The 20,770-nt window shown below is 41.2% G+C and overlaps 1 protein-coding gene across 2 annotated transcripts in view; it reads left to right on the top strand.

Annotated features, from left to right (window-relative positions):
• Window positions 1-20,770, top strand: part of Pogz (pogo transposable element derived with ZNF domain) — a 38,984-nt gene that overhangs the window by 14,990 nt on the left and 3,224 nt on the right. Inside the window, exons 4-18 of one of the 2 annotated variants that reach the window (XM_027393550.2) lie at window positions 2,231-2,406; window positions 3,837-3,945; window positions 5,751-6,041; window positions 6,149-6,331; window positions 11,023-11,129; window positions 11,884-12,221; window positions 13,208-13,362; window positions 15,521-15,621; window positions 16,084-16,230; window positions 19,010-19,144; window positions 19,260-19,432; window positions 19,561-19,701; window positions 20,106-20,162; window positions 20,347-20,459; window positions 20,707-20,731. In XM_027393550.2, the coding sequence (XP_027249351.1) occupies window positions 2,231-2,406; window positions 3,837-3,945; window positions 5,751-6,041; window positions 6,149-6,331; window positions 11,023-11,129; window positions 11,884-12,221; window positions 13,208-13,362; window positions 15,521-15,621; window positions 16,084-16,230; window positions 19,010-19,144; window positions 19,260-19,432; window positions 19,561-19,701; window positions 20,106-20,162; window positions 20,347-20,459; window positions 20,707-20,731 (2,251 nt within the window). Of the gene's footprint in view, window positions 1-2,230; window positions 2,407-3,836; window positions 3,946-5,750; window positions 6,042-6,121; window positions 6,332-11,022; window positions 11,130-11,883; window positions 12,222-13,207; window positions 13,363-15,520; window positions 15,622-16,083; window positions 16,231-19,009; window positions 19,145-19,259; window positions 19,433-19,560; window positions 19,702-20,105; window positions 20,163-20,346; window positions 20,460-20,706; window positions 20,732-20,770 lie in introns of both variants that reach the window. The other variant, XM_027393548.2, reaches the window with a different exon arrangement.

The following is a 20,770-nucleotide window of genomic DNA, read 5'->3' as shown; positions in this document are numbered from 1 at the left end:
TAGCCACTGTCCTCCACATCTCTCTCTCTCTCTCTCTCTCTCTCTCTCTCTCTCTCTCTCTCTCTCTCTCTCTCTCTCGCTCTCTCACACACACACACAGATTGTAGAAAATGTTAGGAACAGGGCAAGGTGTGGTGGTACATGCCTGTGATCATAGTGCTTAGGGTTGTGAGTTTAAGGCCAATCTGCTACATAGCAAGACCTTGTCTCAAAGAAAAATGGAGTTGAAAAGAAAAACAGAGAATCTAGGCAACAAAGTCAAAAGGGGGAAAATTAACTGTCCTATTATGTGGAAATGATTATTTGTAATTCTTCATTTATGCAAATAGTTATTTTTATACACTGTTATATACTATGTATAGTGATATGCTATTTACAAAAATAGAATCACACAGACTACATTTTCCCTACTCTTTTCTTGTAGTATACAGTGACTATCTTATCATTTTAATAATTATAACTTTAACTGCTTTATTATTTTTGATAGGGTCTTACCATGTAACTCTGAGTAGCAACTAGATTGGTCTGGAACTCACAGATCCATCTATCTACCTCTGCCTCCCAGGTACTGGGATTAAAAGTGTGTCTCCATGCCTTGGCTCTTTTGTTTTTTAAGTTAATTAGTTTATTTAGTTTATATGTATTAGTGTTTTAAGTGCACATATGTCTGTACACCATATGTATTACCTGGAGCCATCGTAGGTCAGAAGGCATTGGATCCCTTCCAAAAGGAGTTACAGATGGTTGCAGTGGGAATCAAAGCCAAATCTTCTACAAGAGCAACAAATGCTCTTAACTGTTGAGCCAACTTTCTCTCCAGCCCTGTTTTTATTTTGAGGTAGGGTTTCATATAGCCTAGGCAAGCCTTGAAATTTCCATTTAGTTGAGGCTGGCCCTGAATTCCTGATCTTTGTGTTTCTGTCTTAAGTACTAGATTTACAGGTGTGTCCACATGCATATGTTTGTTTGTTTGTTTTTTAGCTTGGTCTTGTTTTCCAGGTTGGCTTCAAACTCACTATAGCAACAGGGTGACCTCAAACTTCTTAACTCCTGATGCCTCACTTGTGTACTTTTGACCTTTGAAGCAAAGGCCTCATTCGTGCTGGGCAGGCACTCTGCCAACTGAGCTACATCTTCCGCCCTTTCTAACATTCAGTTTTTGGTTCGTGGTTTTTTGTTGTTGGGGTTTTTTTGTTGTTTTTGTTTTGTTTTTGAGGCAGGGTCTTTCTATGTAGCTCTGGCTATCCTGAAACTCACTTATATAAACCCCTACCCAGCTCTTTTCTAACATTTTTGATGACTATATTTCCCATTATTTGGTCAGTGTGTTACAATACATTTTAAAAAGGTACATTGAGGTTAAGATCACTGGCTGCTCTTTCAGAGATCCTGAGTTCAATTCCCAGCAACCACCTGGTAGCTCACAACCATCTGTAATGAGATCTGGTGCCCTCTGCTGGCCTGCAGACATACATGCAGGCAAAACCCTGTATACATAATAAATAAATAAATAAATAAATAAATAAATCTTTTTAAAAAGGTACATTGATACTTCACTTCTAAAGAGCTACAATGACTGTTGGATACAATTTGTGCATATATTACCTGTAATCCCAGCACTTTGGATAATGAGGCAGGAATATTGTGGCTGGTTTTAAGGTCAGCCTGGGCTATAACAGACCTGAGAACAGTGCCTCCCAGAAGTTGTCCTCTGATCTCCATACATAGGACATGGAACACATACCTAAGCGCACATTTATACTAAACAAATATAAAAAAATGAAGGGGATTAGTCAATAACAGATTACCTTCTTACAAATAGGTTTTACTTAAAATATAGGAAGTTGTTTGTTTGTTTTTTTTTTTTTTTTTTTTTTTTTTTTTTTTTGCTCTGCTGATTAGGGAGAATTGTGTGGTCACTTAAATCATTAGTGTGAAGATGGGAACTGGTGTCATTTTTCAGCCTTAGTTAAGACGTGAGTAAGGGTTAGTGAACTGCCCTACCCACTGTTTTCTGTTAGCTATATATAGAGTTGGGTGAAGCTTAAGTTTTGGTTGAGTTTGGTGACATCAAGCCTGAGGGTAAGTAGTGGTAGCTAATTAATTTTGACATCTGAGACACCATTTTTTAACTGAGACAGTAATGTTTCTTATAGAATACAAGTTTAGCAATGCTCTGACATCCCTTTTGTGTTGTTTACTTTTGTTTTTCCTGCCTTTTGCTCTTTAGCTGGTAATACTTTGGTCCAGCAAGGTGGACAGCCACTCATTCTGACCCAGAATCCAGCACCAGGTCTGGGAACAATGGTTACTCAACCAGTATTGAGACCTGTCCAGGTCATGCAGAATGCCAATCATGTGACTAGCTCCCCTGTGGCCTCACAACCTATATTCATCACTACCCAGGTGAGTAGACTTTGAATTCTGGGACCTGTAGAGGAAATAAAGACTGTAAGCCTCCAGAGGCTATGCCATCACCATTAGAAATGGTTCTGAGTCTTGACTGTTGAACTGAGGTTCTCTTCTCTTCCTTGTGGAATGCCAGTATAGCACCATGCCTGCATATTTCCTGTCCATACACTGTAGTTGATTTAAAGTCTAGGCAGAAATTATTGGGAAAAGTTAGAAAGCCTTCACATGCTGGGCAGTGGTGGCACACGCCTTTAATCCCAGCACTCTGGAGGCAGGGACAGTCAGATCTCTGTGAGTTCAAGACCAGCCTGGTCTACAAAAGCAAGTTCTAGGACAGCCAGAGCTGTTACACAGAGAAACCCTGTCTCTAAAAATGGGGGGAGGAGGGTGTTGAGAGAACCTGAGAGCCTTTACACAGGTCTGGAGAGGTGGCTTACCAGTCAAGAGAATTTGTTCCTCCTGCAGAAGACCCAGGTTCAATTCCCAGCACCCATGTTGGCTCATAGTTATTACAAAGCTTTACTTCCAGAGCCTGATGCCTTCTGACCTGTGTAGACACCAGGCACTCCCGTGGTGCATATACATATGCAGGCAAAACACTCATCCACATAAAGTAAATTTAGTTTTTTTTAAAGCCTTGCAAGCATTCCTTTTTGCCTGGACTGCTTCTATCTCTATCCTCTAGGATAAATTCATTGACTTTGAAGATATATGTCTTTGAAAAAGGAAGGCTTACCATACAGTGTAGTAATAGGAAGTTGAAAGCCCAAGTCAGAGTGGAATTTAAAGGCATGTGCTTCTCTCTGCTGTAAACTTCCTGATTTCTATAATTTCTTACTAATTTATTAGAGGTTTGTGACCTTTAAAGTGGGCTTTGGGAGCAGCATATAAAACAAGGATTGTTTATATGTTGGATTATTAGATTAAATACTGTTAGTGATTTTGGTTTTTCCCTTCAAGGCGTCAGTCTGTAGATACACAGTTTACATAGTTTGTTGTTTTTTGTTACTTGATAGTTTGCTAAACAGGATGGGTGGGTGTGGTGGTGTATACTTGTAAACCTAGCTCTTAAGAGAATAAAGCAGAATTGTCATAAATTCAAGGCTAGCCTGAGCAACATAGCAAGTTTGAGGCCAACCTGGGCTATTTAAACCCTTTTTTAAAACAAAGATGTTTGCAAACACAGGAGTTTGGGGGCAGTCTAGGCTACATAGCAAGACCCATCTTAACAAAAAACAAAGAAACACTCCACAAAAATCTAGCATGGGAGAACTCCTTAAATTTTTCTATTTCAGTCCGTTGAAAGCTGTAACTCTAGAGACTAGAAAGCCATTAGGTAAGAATATGGGGCTGTCATTCATACTGTAGTCAGTGTCAGGGCTAGATGCTTTCTGTGTTAAAGGTCATTTTGCTTTTTAATACAGGGATTTCCTGTAAGGAATGTTCGGCCTGTACAAAATGCAATGAATCAGGTTGGGATTGTACTGAATGTACAGCAAGGACAAACAGTTAGACCAATTACACTGGTCCCAGGTAAGGAAATGTTTACCCATTTGGAATAACCTGGCATCCAGATATTTGCTTTTATTGTTTCAAAATAGTCTAGTTCATTTGAAAGCATATATTTAAAGAAAAATTTAAACCTGCCGGGTGGTGTTGATGCATGCCTTCAATCCCAGCACTTGGGAGGCAGAGGCAGGTGGATCTCAGTGAGTTCGAGGCCAGCCTAGTCTACAAAGCGAGTTCCAGGACAGCCAGGACTATTACACAGAGAAACTCTGTCTTGAAAAAAACAAAAACCAAAAAACTTCGATTTAAGCCCAATTAGAAAAAAAATGTTTGTTGGTTTACAGAGCAAGTTCCAGGATAGCCAGGGCTATTATTACACAGAGAGACACTGTCTCCAAAAAAAAAGTTTCTACCCATTGGCCAGGATGGTAATTTTGTTTTTATGTTTAGCTTTTCACTACCCTTTATGAGTTAAAAAAAGTTTATCTAGTTACCAGTATCTGCTAAGTCAGTTATTGTTTGTTATCCTGAAAGAATATCATTAATGCGAAGTCACAAATCTCATACTCCATATATATGTACTCATTTATGTGATAGGATTATAAATTGAATTTTACTTTAATTTTAAAGCATAGGTTTGGATATGCAGCCAGGCATGATGGCACACTCCTGGAATCCAACATTCAGGAGGTTGAAGCAGGAGGAATACTGTGAATTCAAGGCCAGTCTTGTCGCAAGAAACAAACAAAACAAGGCAGCGGTTTGGGGGTCTATAGGTGTAAATTAAGTAAATGATCTATCCTGTGAGGATAATATGACCGTTGACCATATAATTGAATACTAAAGAATACTGGAACTGGGGGGTGTAGCCAAGGGCAGAGTGAATTCTTAGTATTGTATGAGACTTTGGGTGCAACTTCTAGTACCAAAAAGAATCTTGTAATTTCCCCTGAAGTCACTTTTCTTATCTGTGAGGTTTTCTACAGTTCAGGGCAAAAAGAGAATAACTTTGTTTAATCATATAGACCAGAACCCCAGGACTAGTATGTGTCTCAGGGCTAAAAGGACTTCCCTAGAAGCCACGTGGTGGAAGGAAAGATCCAGTTCCCACAAGGTGTACTCTGACTTCCACATGCACACCGTGGTATGCATGCCACTCACACATGTGTGTATATACACAAATAGAGAAGTGTTAGAAATAATACAGGGGCCTCTGTAGTTTGCCTTTCTAAAGAATTTTTGGTCCTTTGATTTCAGAGCCCACATAGCTTTTTAGGCCATAAGTCCCAATAGATTTCTCTGTAACATTGATATTCCATAAATATTTCTCTGTGGAATTGTCTACAGTTGTTTTTAAAAAAAACATTCCACTTGGGACATTCTGGTAGAGAAGTTCCCTGGCCTTTTTGAGTTTATAGAAAAAAAAAAATGGAAAATTCTTTTAGAATCTGAAAAGGGACTTTAAGGACCAAGTTTGACCTTTGGTGTATATCTCCTTATTGTTCCTCCTATTCCTAATACAGAGGTCAAGCCACTGTTTGTATTCTTGAGGTAAAAAAAGGTAGTGTGGAAGGTGTCTGCAGAGGAGTTGGTGGGAGCTGTCTTCTAATTATTGCTTTAGGCTGCTTAGGGTAATTCCTTTTGTTTGGACAGCTGGTGCTTTCTTAGATGTTAAGATCAATACTAGTCTTGGTAACCTCTGATGGTCACTCAGTCAGTTTAGGGAAATAACTTTTTCCTGTTCTTGTGTTTCTAGGAAAGGCAAGAAAATATGTTATAGGTGAGCTCACTCATGAAGGTTTGGGACTTTTTTGTCTCTCTCTTAAAAGCCCCAGGTACACAGTTTGTTAAGCCGACAGTTGGCGTCCCACAAGTGTTTTCTCAGATGACCCCCGTGAGGCCAGGCTCCACAGTGCCTGTGAGGCCCACCACCAACACCTTCACCACCGTCATCCCAGCTACTCTGACCATTCGAAGCACTGTCCCTCAGTCACAGTCACAGCAGACCAAGTCCACTCCCAGCACCTCCACTACTCCCACTGCCACACAGCCAGCCTCATTGGGGCAGCTAGCTGTTCAGCCTCTGGGCCAATCCAACCAGACCTCGAATCCCAAACTAGGTGAGACTCGGGGTGAGGAGATGGCAGCACAGCGTGGGGTCGAGGGTGGGAAGCAGATGATTTTCACTTGGTCAATGTAGCTCCCTCCTTCCCCTCTCCACCTGCAGTGAGCATTGCCAGCTTTGTCACTGTGAAGCGACCTGGGGTTACAGGTGAAAATAGCAACGAAGTGGCCAAATTGGTGAATACTCTTAACACTGTCCCTTCCCTGGGCCAGAGTCCTGGGCCAGTGGTGGTGTCCAACAACAGTTCTACTCAAAGAACCAGTGGACCCGAATCTTCAATGAAAGGTAATGTGAGAGTCTGCACCTCCAGCCAGACATTCAGAAAACACTGATAAGCACTTATTGCATTGAAACTATTCTGAAATGGAGAAATAAAATAGGATGTCAGTGCTTTGATTTGGTCTTACAGAAATGCTAATTAGTAAGAAGGTACCAATTGTGAAACTTAACTGCAACCTCTGGATTTTCTAGGGTGAATTTTTTTTTTTTTTTAAGATTTATTTTATATATATGGGTGTTTTGTCTTCATGTACTTCTGCATCCTAGAAGAAGACATTAGAGCTCACAGAGCTGCAGTTACAGAGGTTGTGAGTCACCATGTGAGTGTTGGCAATTAAACTGAGGATCTCTGCAAGAGTAGTCAGGGCTGTTAACCACTGAGCCATACATCCAATTCCTCTGGGGTGAATTTTTAAAATTGCGATGTTGTAGAGAAGTTTTCAGAAAAATAGAGAATATGATTGTGAGGATTTTCAGTGGTACAGGACAGAATCTGGTAACTTTATATGTGCATAAAGCCTAGGATACTAGGCTTTATGCACAACATGTCACATGCTTACATATGCTGGTGCCACTGTGTAGAAGCAGCTACTGATACCAGACAAATGAATTAGAGCTAGACTGTGTTCCATTAAAGTTATGGGGTCTGAATTTCAAATTTTATATGCTTTTTGTGTGCCCCAATTTTTCTTTTGCTTTTATTTCAACTTTTTTGTTGTTGTTATTTTTTTGTTTTTTTGAGACAGGGTTTATCTGTGGCTTTGGAGGCTGTCCTGGAACTCCCAGAGATCCACCTGCCTCAGCCTCCCGAGCTCTGGGATTAAAGGCGTGCGCCACCACTACCCGGCTTTATTTCAACTATTTTAAAAGGTTGAAACTTTTAAAATACATTGAAAAAAACTATATAGTCACAAAAAAATTGAAATTCTTTACAAAATACAAAAATGAACTCAAAGCTAGATGTGGTGACATATGTTTAATCCCAGTGCTTGGAAAGCAGAGGCAGACGGATCTCTTGAGAGTTTGAGGCCAGCCTGGTCTACATAGTGAATTCTAAGCCATCCCAGGCTATGTAGTAAGAACCTGTCTCAACAACAAAAGAAAAACCTCAAAGGACCAAATAGGGGGCTCATGCTTGTTAACTAGCACTTAGGGGGCTGATGCATGAAGACTGCCAGAAAACAACTGACCAAAACCAAAAATTCCTAGGAAACACACACACAAAAAAAATGCTTGACAATATTACATTTAACAACCATTTCTTGGATGCCAGAAGCATAGGCAAAATAAAAATTGCTAAATTGGAAATTTTAAACATATGCATCAGAGAACATTTATAGCAAAGTGAAATAGGAACCTATAGAATAGGGGGACATACATTGTACTGAGAAATTACTAATATGTAAGTAATTCCTACACTGCAACAATAACAAACTCATCCCATTGAAGAGGAGGTGAAGCAGGCGTGATGGCTCGGGGGGTAAAGGTGCCGCCTAGCCTGGTGACTGAGCTCTGTCCCTAGAATCTACATGGTGGAAGGAGTGAGCCATCAGGTAGTCCTTTAGCCTCTACACACCTGCTGTGGCATGTGTGCAAATACACAAAGTAAATGTGATAAAAAAATGTTGAGTTTTTGTTGTTACTCTTGTTGTGGTGGCCCATGCTTTTAATCCCAGCACATGGGAGGCAGAGGCAAGCAGAGCTCTTGAGTTTGAGGCCAGCTTGCTCTACATACACAGTAAGGTCCAGAACAGCCAGGGTTACATAGAGAGACCTTGTCTCAAGAAGCAAAAAATAAATAATAATAATAATAATAATAATAATAATAATAATAATTTTTTTTTCCAAGACAGGGTTTCTATGTATTGCTTTGTTGCCTGTTCCTTAATGAGGCAGAGGGCTTGTAGAGAAGGATCAGTGATAGGAGGAGTTCCTAAATTCTGTCCCCTGCAGGGATTGGGGGACAAGATGGATCTCCACAGACAGTCAGGGAATGTCTGATAAACACAAGGTGGCCAGCAGTATCGATTGAGGGAAACATAAAAACCATGGTGAAATGCCATCTGTACCCAGAGGATAGTGACTCAAGGCAAACAACCCAACTAAACCAGCCAAACCAGAAAGTTAACCCCAGTTGAGAAAGACAAGTCCTGTGTGTTCTCTGTGGATCGTAATGTCGCTGTGTGTGCTTATGTAGGACTGAGTGCACCCACACCAGGGAACTGGAAAGGGACAGATGGTTGGGGAGAGAGGTGAGCAGGGTTAAGGAAGTGAACAGAGATGAACAGAGCATGTGTGAGAGGAAGTGGCTGAGGGAAACTGGGATTGGAACGGTACAAGCAGGGACAGACAGGTAACGGAGAGGAGCAGATAGAGACAGAGTCAGCCAAGACCAAGTGTGCCTGAAAATGCCTAAGGAACTCACTTTGCACACTGATGGAAAAAGAATGTGTAGCTGAGAAAAAGATCTCTAAAGAGGGGTTAAGATTATGATACAATACCACCTTCATCTAGCTAGGTGGTTTTACTTTTTCTCCCTGCACAGAGACTGATGTTGAATAATTCAGTGTCAGAATATAATAAAAGGAAGTTGTAATTAGTTTTTTGTTGTTGTCGTTACTGTTTTGTTTCTCTTAATTTTACTCATTTTTTGTGTGTGGACATTTTGCCTTCTTGTATATGTGTGCATCATGTGCATGCCTGGTACCCAGAGAAACCAGAAGAGGGTGTCAGATGGTTGTGAGCCACTGTGTGAGTGCTAGAGAAACCGGGGTTCCCCAAAAGAGCAGCCAGTGTTCTTAATAACTGAGCCATCTCTCTAGCCCCTGTAATGGTTTTAAAAAATCACAAAGTGGTTCAGGTACGATAAGACGGTGGCTCAGCGTGCAAAGATTTTCTTTTGTTTGGTTTTATTTTTAATTTTTTTGCATGCAAAGAATTCTTACCGCCAAGCCTTACAGCCTGAGTTTGATCTCTGGGGCCTACACTGAAGGACAGAATGGACACTCTGACCACATGCACAGTCACATACACAAAATAAACTTAACGTTTAGATGAGCATATAGAGAAAGTGGAATCCTTATACCGTATTGGCAGGGATATAGCACAGTACAGATACTGTGAAAAAATAGTTTAATTGCCATATGCTTTAGGAGTTCTGCTTTTGAGTACATAGTGAAAAGCGTTGAAAGCAGGGACTAGAACAGGAGTTTGTACCTCTGTGCTCATTAGCTGCATCATTCACAGTAGGCTTAAGGTGAGAACAGCCTAAATTGCCATCAGATCGTGAATGTGTAAACAAATATGTCTTGTTTAATACAATGGTATGTTATTTAGAGTTAAAAAGGAAGTTTTTTCTTTCCAAAAGTTGTTTTTATTTTTGAAATTGTAAATTTAATTACATTTCTTCCTTTTCCTTCCTCCACACCTTCCCATATATCTCTTCCCATTCTTCTTTAAATTTATGGCTTCTTTTTTCATCAGTTGTTATTGTACACATATGTACATCTATACATACATATTCCTAAATAATAACCTTCTTGACTCCATGTAATATCACTTGTATGTATAGGAAGTCGTTTTGACATAATACAACATGGAAAACTTTAAGGGCATTATTAGTTTATGTGAAATAATGTCAGAGTCTGGGCCAGTAGTGTGACATAGGAGACCCTGGTACAGAAAGGCCATGGGTATAGCACACATGTGTTATCCTAGACCCTGGCACATGGAGGCAGGAGGAGCGGGAATTCAGAGCTGGCTTCCACTGTATCATGCCTTTAGCGATGGTATGGGCTATAAGAGGTGCTGTTTCAGGCGGAACTCCCCCCAAAATAGTTTCAGTTCTATAAGGTAAGAAGAGTTCTGGAGGGCTGGAGAGATGGCCCAGTGGTTAAGAGGACTGGCTGCTCTTCCGGAGGACCTGGGTTCAATTCTCAGCACCCATGTGGCAGCTCACAACTGTCTGTAACACTAGTTCCAGCAGATCCAACTCTCTCACACAGACATGAATGCAGACAAAACACCAAGGCACATGAAATTAAGTAAGTAAAAAAGTTCTGAAAATTATACATCATGGATGTACTTCGCCACCTAAAGCACATACTCAAAGCCAGTTATAGTGCTGAGTATTGCTTTCTGTATGTCACAGTGTCACAATTTATATGTTTTGTTTTGTTCTAAAACCAGGTCTTCCTATGTAGGCCAAATGGAACTAAATATATAGACTAAGCTGGCCTGGAACTTGGTGATCCTCTTGCCTCCACTTCCCAAAGACTAGGATTATAGGTGTGCATCACCATGCTCAGCTCCATTACAGTTTTAAAAAAGAAAGGTGTCTTGTCAGCCATATGGCACATCCTGTTATCTCAGAACTCGGGGTGGAGGCATGTTAATCATGAGTTCAAGGTTAACCTGAATTACACAAATATGCTGTCTGAAAACAAACCAAAAAAAAGACATAAGTGGGAGAGAGAAACAGAACTTTACCTAATTAGAGGTGGTGGTAAAGGGCATTCCCAGCTCGTGAGTGAAAACAGAAACTGACTGCTGGTCAGATGCCCTTTGTTCTCAGTCTGCCAGCCAGCCCTAGTGAAAAAGTATGCCTCTCATGCTTGCTTTTTACTCTTGGCTGTTTTCTCAGGAATCTTGCCCCAGTATGCTGTATTAATCTTATTAATTCTTCTCCATTCTTCCAGTGACCTCTTCCATCCCAGCGTTTGACCTCCAGGATGGTGGACGGAAAATATGTCCACGGTGTAACGCTCAGTTCCGTGTCACTGAAGCCTTGAGAGGTCACATGTGTGTAAGTGACACCACCTGTATCAGGAGCCAGCTTAAGTGGCCTCCTCTTCCCTCTCTGATAGTGAGAGCATGAAAATCAGATGCTTAAACTGGCTTGGAAACTTGTAAATGCTGTTCTCTCCTTTGGTATATTGTAGAAAAGGGCTATGTGAACTGAAAATATGATATCAGCATTTAAAAACTGCTGATAGGTGATGGGACACTTACTGTCTTAGCATGGTAGATTTGATCTCGCGGGACAGCAAGTTTGTTGCATAAGACCACAGACAATTGTCATAACCTCAGCTCAGTTTTAATTGTGTCACTAGAAGAATTAAAACCTGTTACCTGGTCCCTGCTTTATTTATAGTCTTGTAACTTTCTGGTATCAGTCCAAATGAAAAGGTTGGAACTTCTTTCTCTAGAATGTTCCAAGTCAAATGATGCTATTATAAGTCTCTAGACAGGCAGGTGGGAGAGCTCTAAAAGGTGTAGTGTTAGAGGCTCTGTGGACATATAAAAGAAAAATGTGAACTCTGGGATTACTAAAAAAAGCAAGATGAAAGCTGGAAGATAACCACCTTACCCAGCTCAGGTGTGCTAATGAATGCCTATAGTCCAGCTACTCCTGGACTATCCTGAGCAGAGATCCCAGTGTCCACAAACATATCCTTTATTGCCTACATTAACAGATCACTCCCAGGGACTATTAGTGATATGGATTTAGCTCATCCTAGTCTCGGGTAATCAGAATCATGACGTCATCTCTTTTACAGTACTGCTGCCCTGAAATGGTTGAGTACCAGAAGAAAGGCAAGTCCCTCGAAGCAGAGGCCAGTACTCCATTGGCAGCAAAGCCCTCATCCCCTGAGAAGACAGCTCCCATCACTTCCACACCCTCCTCTACACCTATTCCTGCTCTCTCACCACCTACCAAAGTACCAGAGCCAAATGAGAACGCTGGAGATGGCGTCCAGACCAAGCTTATTATGCTAGTTGATGACTTTTACTATGGACGGGATGGGGGCAAGGTAGCCCAGCTCACGAGCTTTCCTAAGGTTGCCACATCTTTCCGATGCCCTCATTGTACCAAAAGGCTAAAGAACAACATTAGGTAAGCATGAAAGTAGACAAATTTTCTTACCTTGTTAAGTTTTTCTTTTTGGAAACATTAATTATGATGCAGTCTTGTTAGAAGTTATAGTGTACAATACTGTTATTTTATTAATAAAGGATACCAGTCTCTTTGCACAGAACCTAATTTTAGTTTTAACAACCTATTATTTGGGGACTGGAGAGATGGTTCAGCAGTTGAGAGCACTGCTGCTCTTCCAGAGGACTGGGGTTCAATTCCCAGCACCCACATGGTATCACAACTATCTGTAACTCCAAGATCTGACTCCCTCTCACAGACATACATACAGGTAAAACACCAATGCACATAAAATAAAAAATAAATTATTTAAAAAAAAAAAAAAAAAAGGCCAGGCATTAGTGGTACACACCTTTAATCCCAGCACTTGGGAGGCAGAGGCAGGCAGATCTCTGTGAGTTCAAGGCGAGCCTGGTCTCTAGAGCGAGTTCGAGGACAGCCTCCAAAGCAATACAGAGAAACCCTGTCTTGAAAAACCAAAAAGAAAAAAACAAAAAACATGGTATCTGGCGCTGGAGAAGAGGGCTCAAAGGAAGTTCAAAGTGTGCTCTGCTCTTGCAGAGGATCTGAATCCAGTTCCCTCGCACCACATCGGGTGCTGCTGATTGTGACTCCAGCCCCAGGGGACCCAGTGCCTCTGGTCTCTTTAATCACTGTACCTGTGAGTACATGCCCACATACATAGACACACACGCATGTACAGAATCTGTGAGTACATGCCCACATACACAGACACACACGCATGTACAGAATCTGTGAGTACATGCCCACATACACAGACACACACGCATGTACAGAATTTGAAAAATTTCGCCAGCTCAGAAAAAGACTATCCCAAATAGAGGCAGTTGGAGGAGAGAGCAAATAATATTTGCTTATAATTCTATCATATCTCTCAAAGACTACTGATTGTGTTTTCTGTACTTTCTCTTTGTGCTGTGTTACAGATTCATGAACCATATGAAGCACCATGTGGAACTTGATCAGCAGAATGGCGAGGTGGATGGTCACACTATCTGTCAACACTGTTACCGCCAGTTCTCCACCCCATTCCAGCTCCAGTGCCACTTGGAAAATGTTCACAGTCCCTATGAGTCTACTAGTAAGTTTGAAAATGCAAACTCCAGTGGAGGGGTGGGAGCTACCTTTTTGTCACTTACTGAATGACACTAGCAAAGAGCTCTTTACATGCAGATAATAGTTTTAGGGACTTGCTTTTCCCTATTTCTTTCAAGCCTGATTTTAAAGTACTATAAAATGAGAGCACTAACTTAGAGTAATGAAGTCATTTGCTTAAAACACACATTTCTAGCCAGAGGTGGTGGTGCACACTTTTAATCCCAGCACTTGGGAGGCAGAGTCAAGCAGATCTCCGTGAGTTGGAGACCAGCTTGGTTTACAGAGTGAGTTTCAGGGCAGCAGGGCTATGCAGAGAAACCCTGTTTCCAAAAAAAAAAAAAACCAAAAAAACCAAACACATATATTATTTCTATTGAGTTGGCATTTTGAGATGGGAGCCCAGCATTTTGGATCAATTAATTTTGTTTTTTCTAGACAGGGTTTCTTTGTGTAGCGCTGGCTGTCCTGGAATTCACTCTGTAGACCAGCTGGCTTTGAACTCAGAGATCCACCTGCCTCCTCTTCCTGAGTGCTACAATTAAAGGCATATGCCACCACCACCACCACCCAGCTTCAGGATTTTAATTTTTAGTGTGTGTGTGTGTGTGTGTGTGTGTGTGTGTGTGTGTGTGTGTGTGTGTGTGTGTTTGTGTGCACATGCTCCTAGGCACGGACCTACAGAGGCCAAAGGCATCAGATTTCCTTGGAGCTAGAGTTAGAGATGATTGTGAGCTGCCCAGTATGCTGGGAACTAAGCTCCAGTTCTCTGCTAAAGCAGTATACACTTTCACCACTGAACCATCTCCTCTCCCTGTTCAGATAATTTCTGGTGTCCTTTAAAGGATTGCCAGTTTTATTAAAAGTTATGCTAAGTATAATTATGTTATGGATAGGAGCTTACATAATTATAGTGAGAATAAAACAATATTATATGTTAGTTTTACAGGCTCATGCCTGTAATACCAGCACTTAGAAAGCCAAGGTAGGAAACACCACTGAGTTCAAGGCAATCCTAGGCTACATAAGACCCTGTCTCTAAAGAATCAAACCTGCCTTAGGTGATAGCAGGGATGGTAAGATAATTCCAGGAAGGGAAAGATCTTGTGTTCAGGTTTCACAAAAAGTAGTGGTTAAACTTTCAGAGTTTTTAATGTAGGAAGAACTTAGAAAGACTCAAGGGGTGGGCCATTGTCTGATAAGTACTTACAACTTTAAGTCTTCAATCTCCATATTTCTAGAAACTTGAAAGGCCAGTGAACAAAGAAAAACACAAACATGTCCCCTTTTCTAGCCATACTTTATAATTCAAAATATGAAGCAATTAAAATTTTTATGAAAAATTTATAATTATATCCTTATAATCAAGCTTGACAAATTGGCTGATTTCAGAGTATAATTATCTTGAATCTGTTAATATAGAAAGAGAAATGCCATTTATGACAAAGTAAGAGCATCTGTCCAGCCAAGTGTGGTGACACATACCATTATTCCCTGACTTGGGAGGCAGAGGCAGAATGGTCTATGAATTCCAGGCCATACAGAGTTGTGTAATGAGACCCTGTCATAAAATCAGAAAGCAAACATCTCTTAGTGTTTGTCAGCCTTTTCAGAACAAATTCTTTCTGGTACTTCATGGACAGTCAGTAGATATTCATGAATTACTTATATAAATTAGAATCTTTGTCCTTAGTCACAGGCATAAAATCATGTTGTATTTTAAAAGAACTCATTCAGTAGTGAAGAATGCACACTGCAGATATATGGAAGCTGATGAATAGTAGTAAATCATAAGGGTTTCTACCAAGTTCTTACCTGTCATTGAGTGATGACAACAGTGGGTATTGAGTTAAAAAGAGAAGTAAGAGATAGGAAATGGTAAACAGAGAATGTGATGTCAAGTTAGAAGTAGAGAGAATGCCCAAATTAAAATGTAAACAGTTCACAGTCTAGAATAGAACTTTGTTTAAAAAGACTGAGTTAGAGACATAGGGACATCAGTTGTCATTGGCAATACAAATGTTAGAGCAGAACCATTTTACAGAAGTGTTGGTGATTGCAAGTGGAGATGCAGAGTCAGAAAGAATCTTAAGGGCTATGATCTTACATCCAGGTGCATGTCTAGATTATTTTTCTTCTTACAGCCAAGTGCAAGATCTGTGAGTGGGCATTTGAAAGCGAGCCACTGTTTCTCCAGCATATGAAGGACACTCATAAGCCTGGAGAGATGCCTTATGTTTGTCAGGTATTGCCTTTTTCTCCAGAGCATTTTAGGCATTTTGTTTTAAAACTGATTATAAAGAAATCCTGTAATGAATATTCTTAAATACCCACTGTACACATTCCGTTTAGGTATTGTGAAGACATACAGAAGGAGACTAACACAGTTCCTGTAGTTAGGACTTTCTATAGGGTAACACCCAGACAGGGGCCTCCTGTGCATACTAAGAGAGTCTGTCTCCCAAACTTCCCCTCTCAGGATAGAGGATGCTTTTATTCCTTAGAAAATATGGGTCATTCTCAGACTCTGCTGTCCTTTACTATTTTTATCACAGCTAAACTTATCACCCACATAGATCTCCACTACAGTACCAGAACAATAATATCTATGCATTCAAGAATACCCACCTCCCAGCCCTTGTTGTTACCTCTTTTTATGGCTCCAGTTATTCACTCTTACTCTTATTTTCCTTCTTACGTGACTCAGGTGTGTCAGTATCGCTCCTCCCTCTACTCTGAGGTAGATGTCCATTTTCGGATGATCCATGAAGATACCCGGCATTTGCTCTGCCCGTATTGCCTGAAAGTCTTCAAAAATGGCAATGCATTCCAGCAGCACTACATGAGGCACCAGGTATCAGGCACCAAGACAATCCTGTATTCTCATTTGAATTTCTGGATTCTAGGGTCAGGGTTGAGATAGATAAACAATGTTGGTAGAGAAGATACTACTGTGAATAAACATCATTCAGTTCCTATTACTTGCTACATACTGGGTTAGAGGTTAGAGATGTGTTAACAGGGCAAGAGAGCGAGGAGCAGCTCCCTATCCTGGGAGCTGAGGGGATATCCAGGAGGAAGTGGTGTTTGAGGTGCAAAAGATGAATAATGATGAAGAATAAATAGAACAGAGAAGTAGTGTACCTGAAGCACAAGGTACACCTGGGGCAGTGTAAGGAAGGGAGAGGTGTTCTGTGTAGATAGTGGGATACAAGGCAGGTGTCAGAAGCTAGGTGGGGACAGGAGTTCAAGCCCTGAGTGATAGGTTCCTACTTGTTTTATTCAAGATTTTTCCCTGGCTGCACTTAGTGAACTGAATGGAAACTAGGAGCAGACAAAAGACTAGCCAAAGGCTTTTTATTAATCATGTAGGTAGGAGGTGACAATGGGTGTTGTTTATGAAGTGAAGAAAAGGAATAGAGTTAACAGTTATTGCTAAGATAATATGGTACTTAAGATTTAGAGATGAGTTAAGTGAATATCAAGAGAATAAGAATAGTTCCTAAAACAGGTACTGTCTTTGTCTTCAGAGTTCTATCCATGCTGCTGTCAGGCTAAGTTCCAAAGGGCTTGAGGACTTGAGGCCCTGTAGCCTGGGCTACAGATAGCAAGATCTTTTGTCAAAAAAATCTTAAATGGTGCCTAGTCATCTCTGACAGTTGGATGAATACCAGGACTATTTGCTGAGAAATACTGGAGAAAGAAAATTTTGAGAGAATACTCAGATTTGGGTATTTGGGCTTAGCACTGTCTGTTGACATTACAACAGCAGGTAGATAAAAGATCTGGTCTGGGTTGCTACGAGACTAATTTGAGAATTATTATATAAATTCATTAGGTTTTAATCTAGCCTTAGCTGGCCTCAAACTTAGAGAGATTCATCTGCCTCTGCCTCCTGACTGCTTAGATTAAAGATGTGTACTACCACACCTAGTTGATTTTATTTTTATCTTATGTGTATGCTGTTTTGCCTACATGTGTGTCTGTCCCATGTGCATGCCCTGTACCTGAGTTACAGATGTAAGCCACTGTGTGGGTACTAGGCATTGAACCAGAGTCTTTGAAGAACAGCCAGTAGTACTTCTAACCACTGAGCCATCCCTAGACCCCAGCTGATTTTAAACTTTGTAAGTCCTGCAGATGTGTCAAGGAAAGGGCTGAGAGCCCTTGAAGTTTCTGTCCATAAAACCACCGCAGTAATCCTAGTAGGAGTTGTGATGCCAAGGAAACTGAGTGTTCTGGAGAAGAGAGTGATCAAAATGCCCAGGCCACAGGAATGTTAAGCTAGAAAGAAACCCACGGCAGGCCCTTCATTAATCAACATTAAGAGACTGTTGGGTTGGTTGGTAGGGTTCTAGCAGGAGAAACAAAGGACTTGAGAACGTAATGGAGACAACCTAGAGATGTGCATATACAGAGCAGGACAGAGGGCAGGTGACCCAGGGGCAAGGGGGTGCTGGGGGAAGACGGGCTGGTGTTGCTGGTTTTGTTGTATTTTATTTACAATATAGAATAGACATAACCTTGTTTTAAAATGCTTTAGAAACCCTAGAATGGTGGCTCAGACTGTAATCTCAGCACTCAGGAGGGTGAGGCAGTAGAATTGCCATCAATTTGAGTTCTGCTTAGGCTGCTGAGTAAGTTCCAGGGTAGCCTAGGATACGCAGTGAGACTCTTGTCTTTATAAACAATGCTACAAGAAAGAACCTACTAGAAGAGAGTGAAGGTTTGTAAGAGAAACAGAGTGGAAAACAAGGTGGGTGCTGTGTGCTCTGTGCTCACACATGCATTCTCACAAAGTGCCTCCTTCACTCACTCCTTTTCATAGTATGGCTCGTGGAAACCAATTGTTGTATGTTAGCTTAATGTTACATTTATTTGCTGTCCAAGCAAAGAGAATTATAGATATGAGTCCTGTTTTGGCAGACCAAGTCCTCAAAATGGTCCCCAAAACATTGAAACATCTATATATAGAGATGTATTAAGAGCCTCCCCCCATTCCTCCTCTGCCACCTTCCCACCCCAGAAAAAGGGAGAAAAGCGACAGTACAGAGGGGAGCACTTACTGTCTTGTATGTGACTGGAGAATGTCTTGGTGATAGGCTGCTTACTGCATAAGGAAGGCTTTGGTTTCTTGCTTGTATCCCTAGCCCCACCAGAAAAGAAAAACAAGAGTCTTTGCTCTGTGGTTGTTCATATGCAGTTGGTGAAAAGTGCTGTTGAGCCTGGTGTTACCTGTCTATGGCAATGAACCAATCATTGAGTCAGGGTTAAAGGCAGACGTAGAGTGAAGGGAACAGAACGAGAAGTTTGAGTTGTTGTTTGCTTGACAGCTTTACCATGTATACTTTTGTGTGTTTTTAAAAATCATAAAGAATGTCCAGATGATAGGGTGAGCAAGTATGTGTTGCTGGCCCACGTGCTCCAGGTCACGAAGTAGTGGCTGAGGATCTGCGTCCTGGTCTTCACTTTCTGGGGACGAGAGATGGTGGTTCTCAGTGATAGGCTTCCTGGTCTTAAATAGTTTTTTTTTAACTCGTTAAATTCTAGAAAGAAAGATTAATGTTGACACTGATTCATTGGAAACCTTTAAGGGATTCTTGTCTGTTTTGTTTTGTTTTTCTCCTCTTCAGAAGAGAAATGTTTATCACTGCAACAAATGCCGGCTACAGTTTCTCTTTGCCAAGGACAAAATTGAACACAAGCTTCAGCACCATAAAACGTTCCGTAAACCTAAACAGCTGGAAGGCTTGAAGCCAGGCACCAAGGTAAAGGGTTTGCCGGAAGGTGCTTTTCCAGAGCCGGGGAGGGTAAGAGTACATGTAGACAGCACCCTGAGGTTTACTGTGAGTGCTGTCTAATTGTTCCTCCTTTGATTCTCAGGTGACAATCCGGGCTTCTCGGGGGCAGCCACGAACTGTTCCTGTGTCTTCAAATGATACGTCTTCTAGCGCCTTGCAGGAGGCAGTGCCACTGACCTCCTCCACCGACCCGTTGCCTGTCTTCCTTTATCCCCCTGTCCAACGCAACATGCAGAAGAGAGCTGTGAGGAAAATGTCAGTGCTTCCTTATAAATGCTAGGAGGGTGGGAACTGTGTGGGCAGGGTATTTTCTAATAGCCAAGGAAATCAGATACAGTCTGCGGCAGGGTCAGTGGCAGTAATGAAATTTTTCTTTCTGACAGGAGTGTCATGGGCCGGCAGACATGTCTGGAGTGCAGCTTTGAGATCCCGGATTTCCCTAATCATTTCCCGACCTATGTGCATTGTTCTCTTTGTCGCTACAGCACCTGCTGCTCTCGAGCTTATGCCAATCACATGATCAAGTAAGTGGAGAGCAAACCCGGACTTCTAGTTCATTCTGGTTCATTGCCTCCTGTTTCCATTTTGTTTCTTTCTTCAGCTCCTAAAGCCGTTTGTCCATCTTTTCTAGGAAGATACAGGAGCAAGCCCATATTCATTTGGCTGTGTTAATCTGTGCTCCAAATAACCTCCTAGGGTCTTGCTACTGAAAGCGCAGTTCAGGCATTGGATGAGAACTTGTTAGAAATGCTAATTCTTAGCCCCATCCTAGACCTGAATGAAAAGTGAATTGTAATTGTTTCTCAGGTTATTTTGTGTTTATATTGAAGTTTGAGAAGCTGATGGTCAAACTGGTCTGGATTGAGAAGGCATCTCTTTGGTTGGACATTGTCATTGGCTGGTAACTCTGCTTCTTTGTCTTTCTCAGCAATCATGTTCCACGGAAGAGCCCCAAGTATTTGGCTTTGTTTAAAAATTCTGTAAGGTAATAAAACACTTCTTGGTATTTTAATTCTTTAACTTGTTAATATTATGTCTTTATTTTGTGGAGTGGTTATGTGCATCACTCCGATATTTAAGCCTCAAAGTTTAACTGTTTAATGTCATTGTCATATGTATCTAATATTTTCTTGGTCCTTTTGTTCTCTCTCTTTTTCTTTCTTTCTCAGTGGGATCAAGCTGGCCTGCACTTCATGTACCTTTGCTACCTCTGTGGGAGATGCCATGGCCAAGCATTTGGTGTTCAACCCCTCCCACAGATCTAGCAGCATCTTACCCAGGGGTAAGTGGGAGAAACTGTGATGGGAGAAGGGATGTCATATTCTATGAGCCAGGAGCATCTTTCTCTGGCCTTACCCATTCACTATTTAGACTCACACTACACTTAGACCTGAAGGTAGATAAGATTGGAAAGGTTGCCCGTGAATTGTCTGTTAGTGGGTAGTGTGTTGAAATCTCAAGGTATTATCTATGGAAAGTTGGGGTTTTTTCCCCTTGATCTAACTTTTTTTTTTATCTCATTTTCCCAGGGCTCAGTTGGATGTCTCACTCAAGGTAACATTCATTTCATGATTTAATGTGTACTTTGCATAA

This window comes from Cricetulus griseus, assembly GCF_003668045.3.
Source record: "Cricetulus griseus strain 17A/GY chromosome 1 unlocalized genomic scaffold, alternate assembly CriGri-PICRH-1.0 chr1_0, whole genome shotgun sequence".
Classification (NCBI taxonomy): domain Eukaryota; kingdom Metazoa; phylum Chordata; class Mammalia; order Rodentia; family Cricetidae; genus Cricetulus; species Cricetulus griseus.
This window is presented reverse-complemented; position numbering and strand designations above follow the sequence as displayed.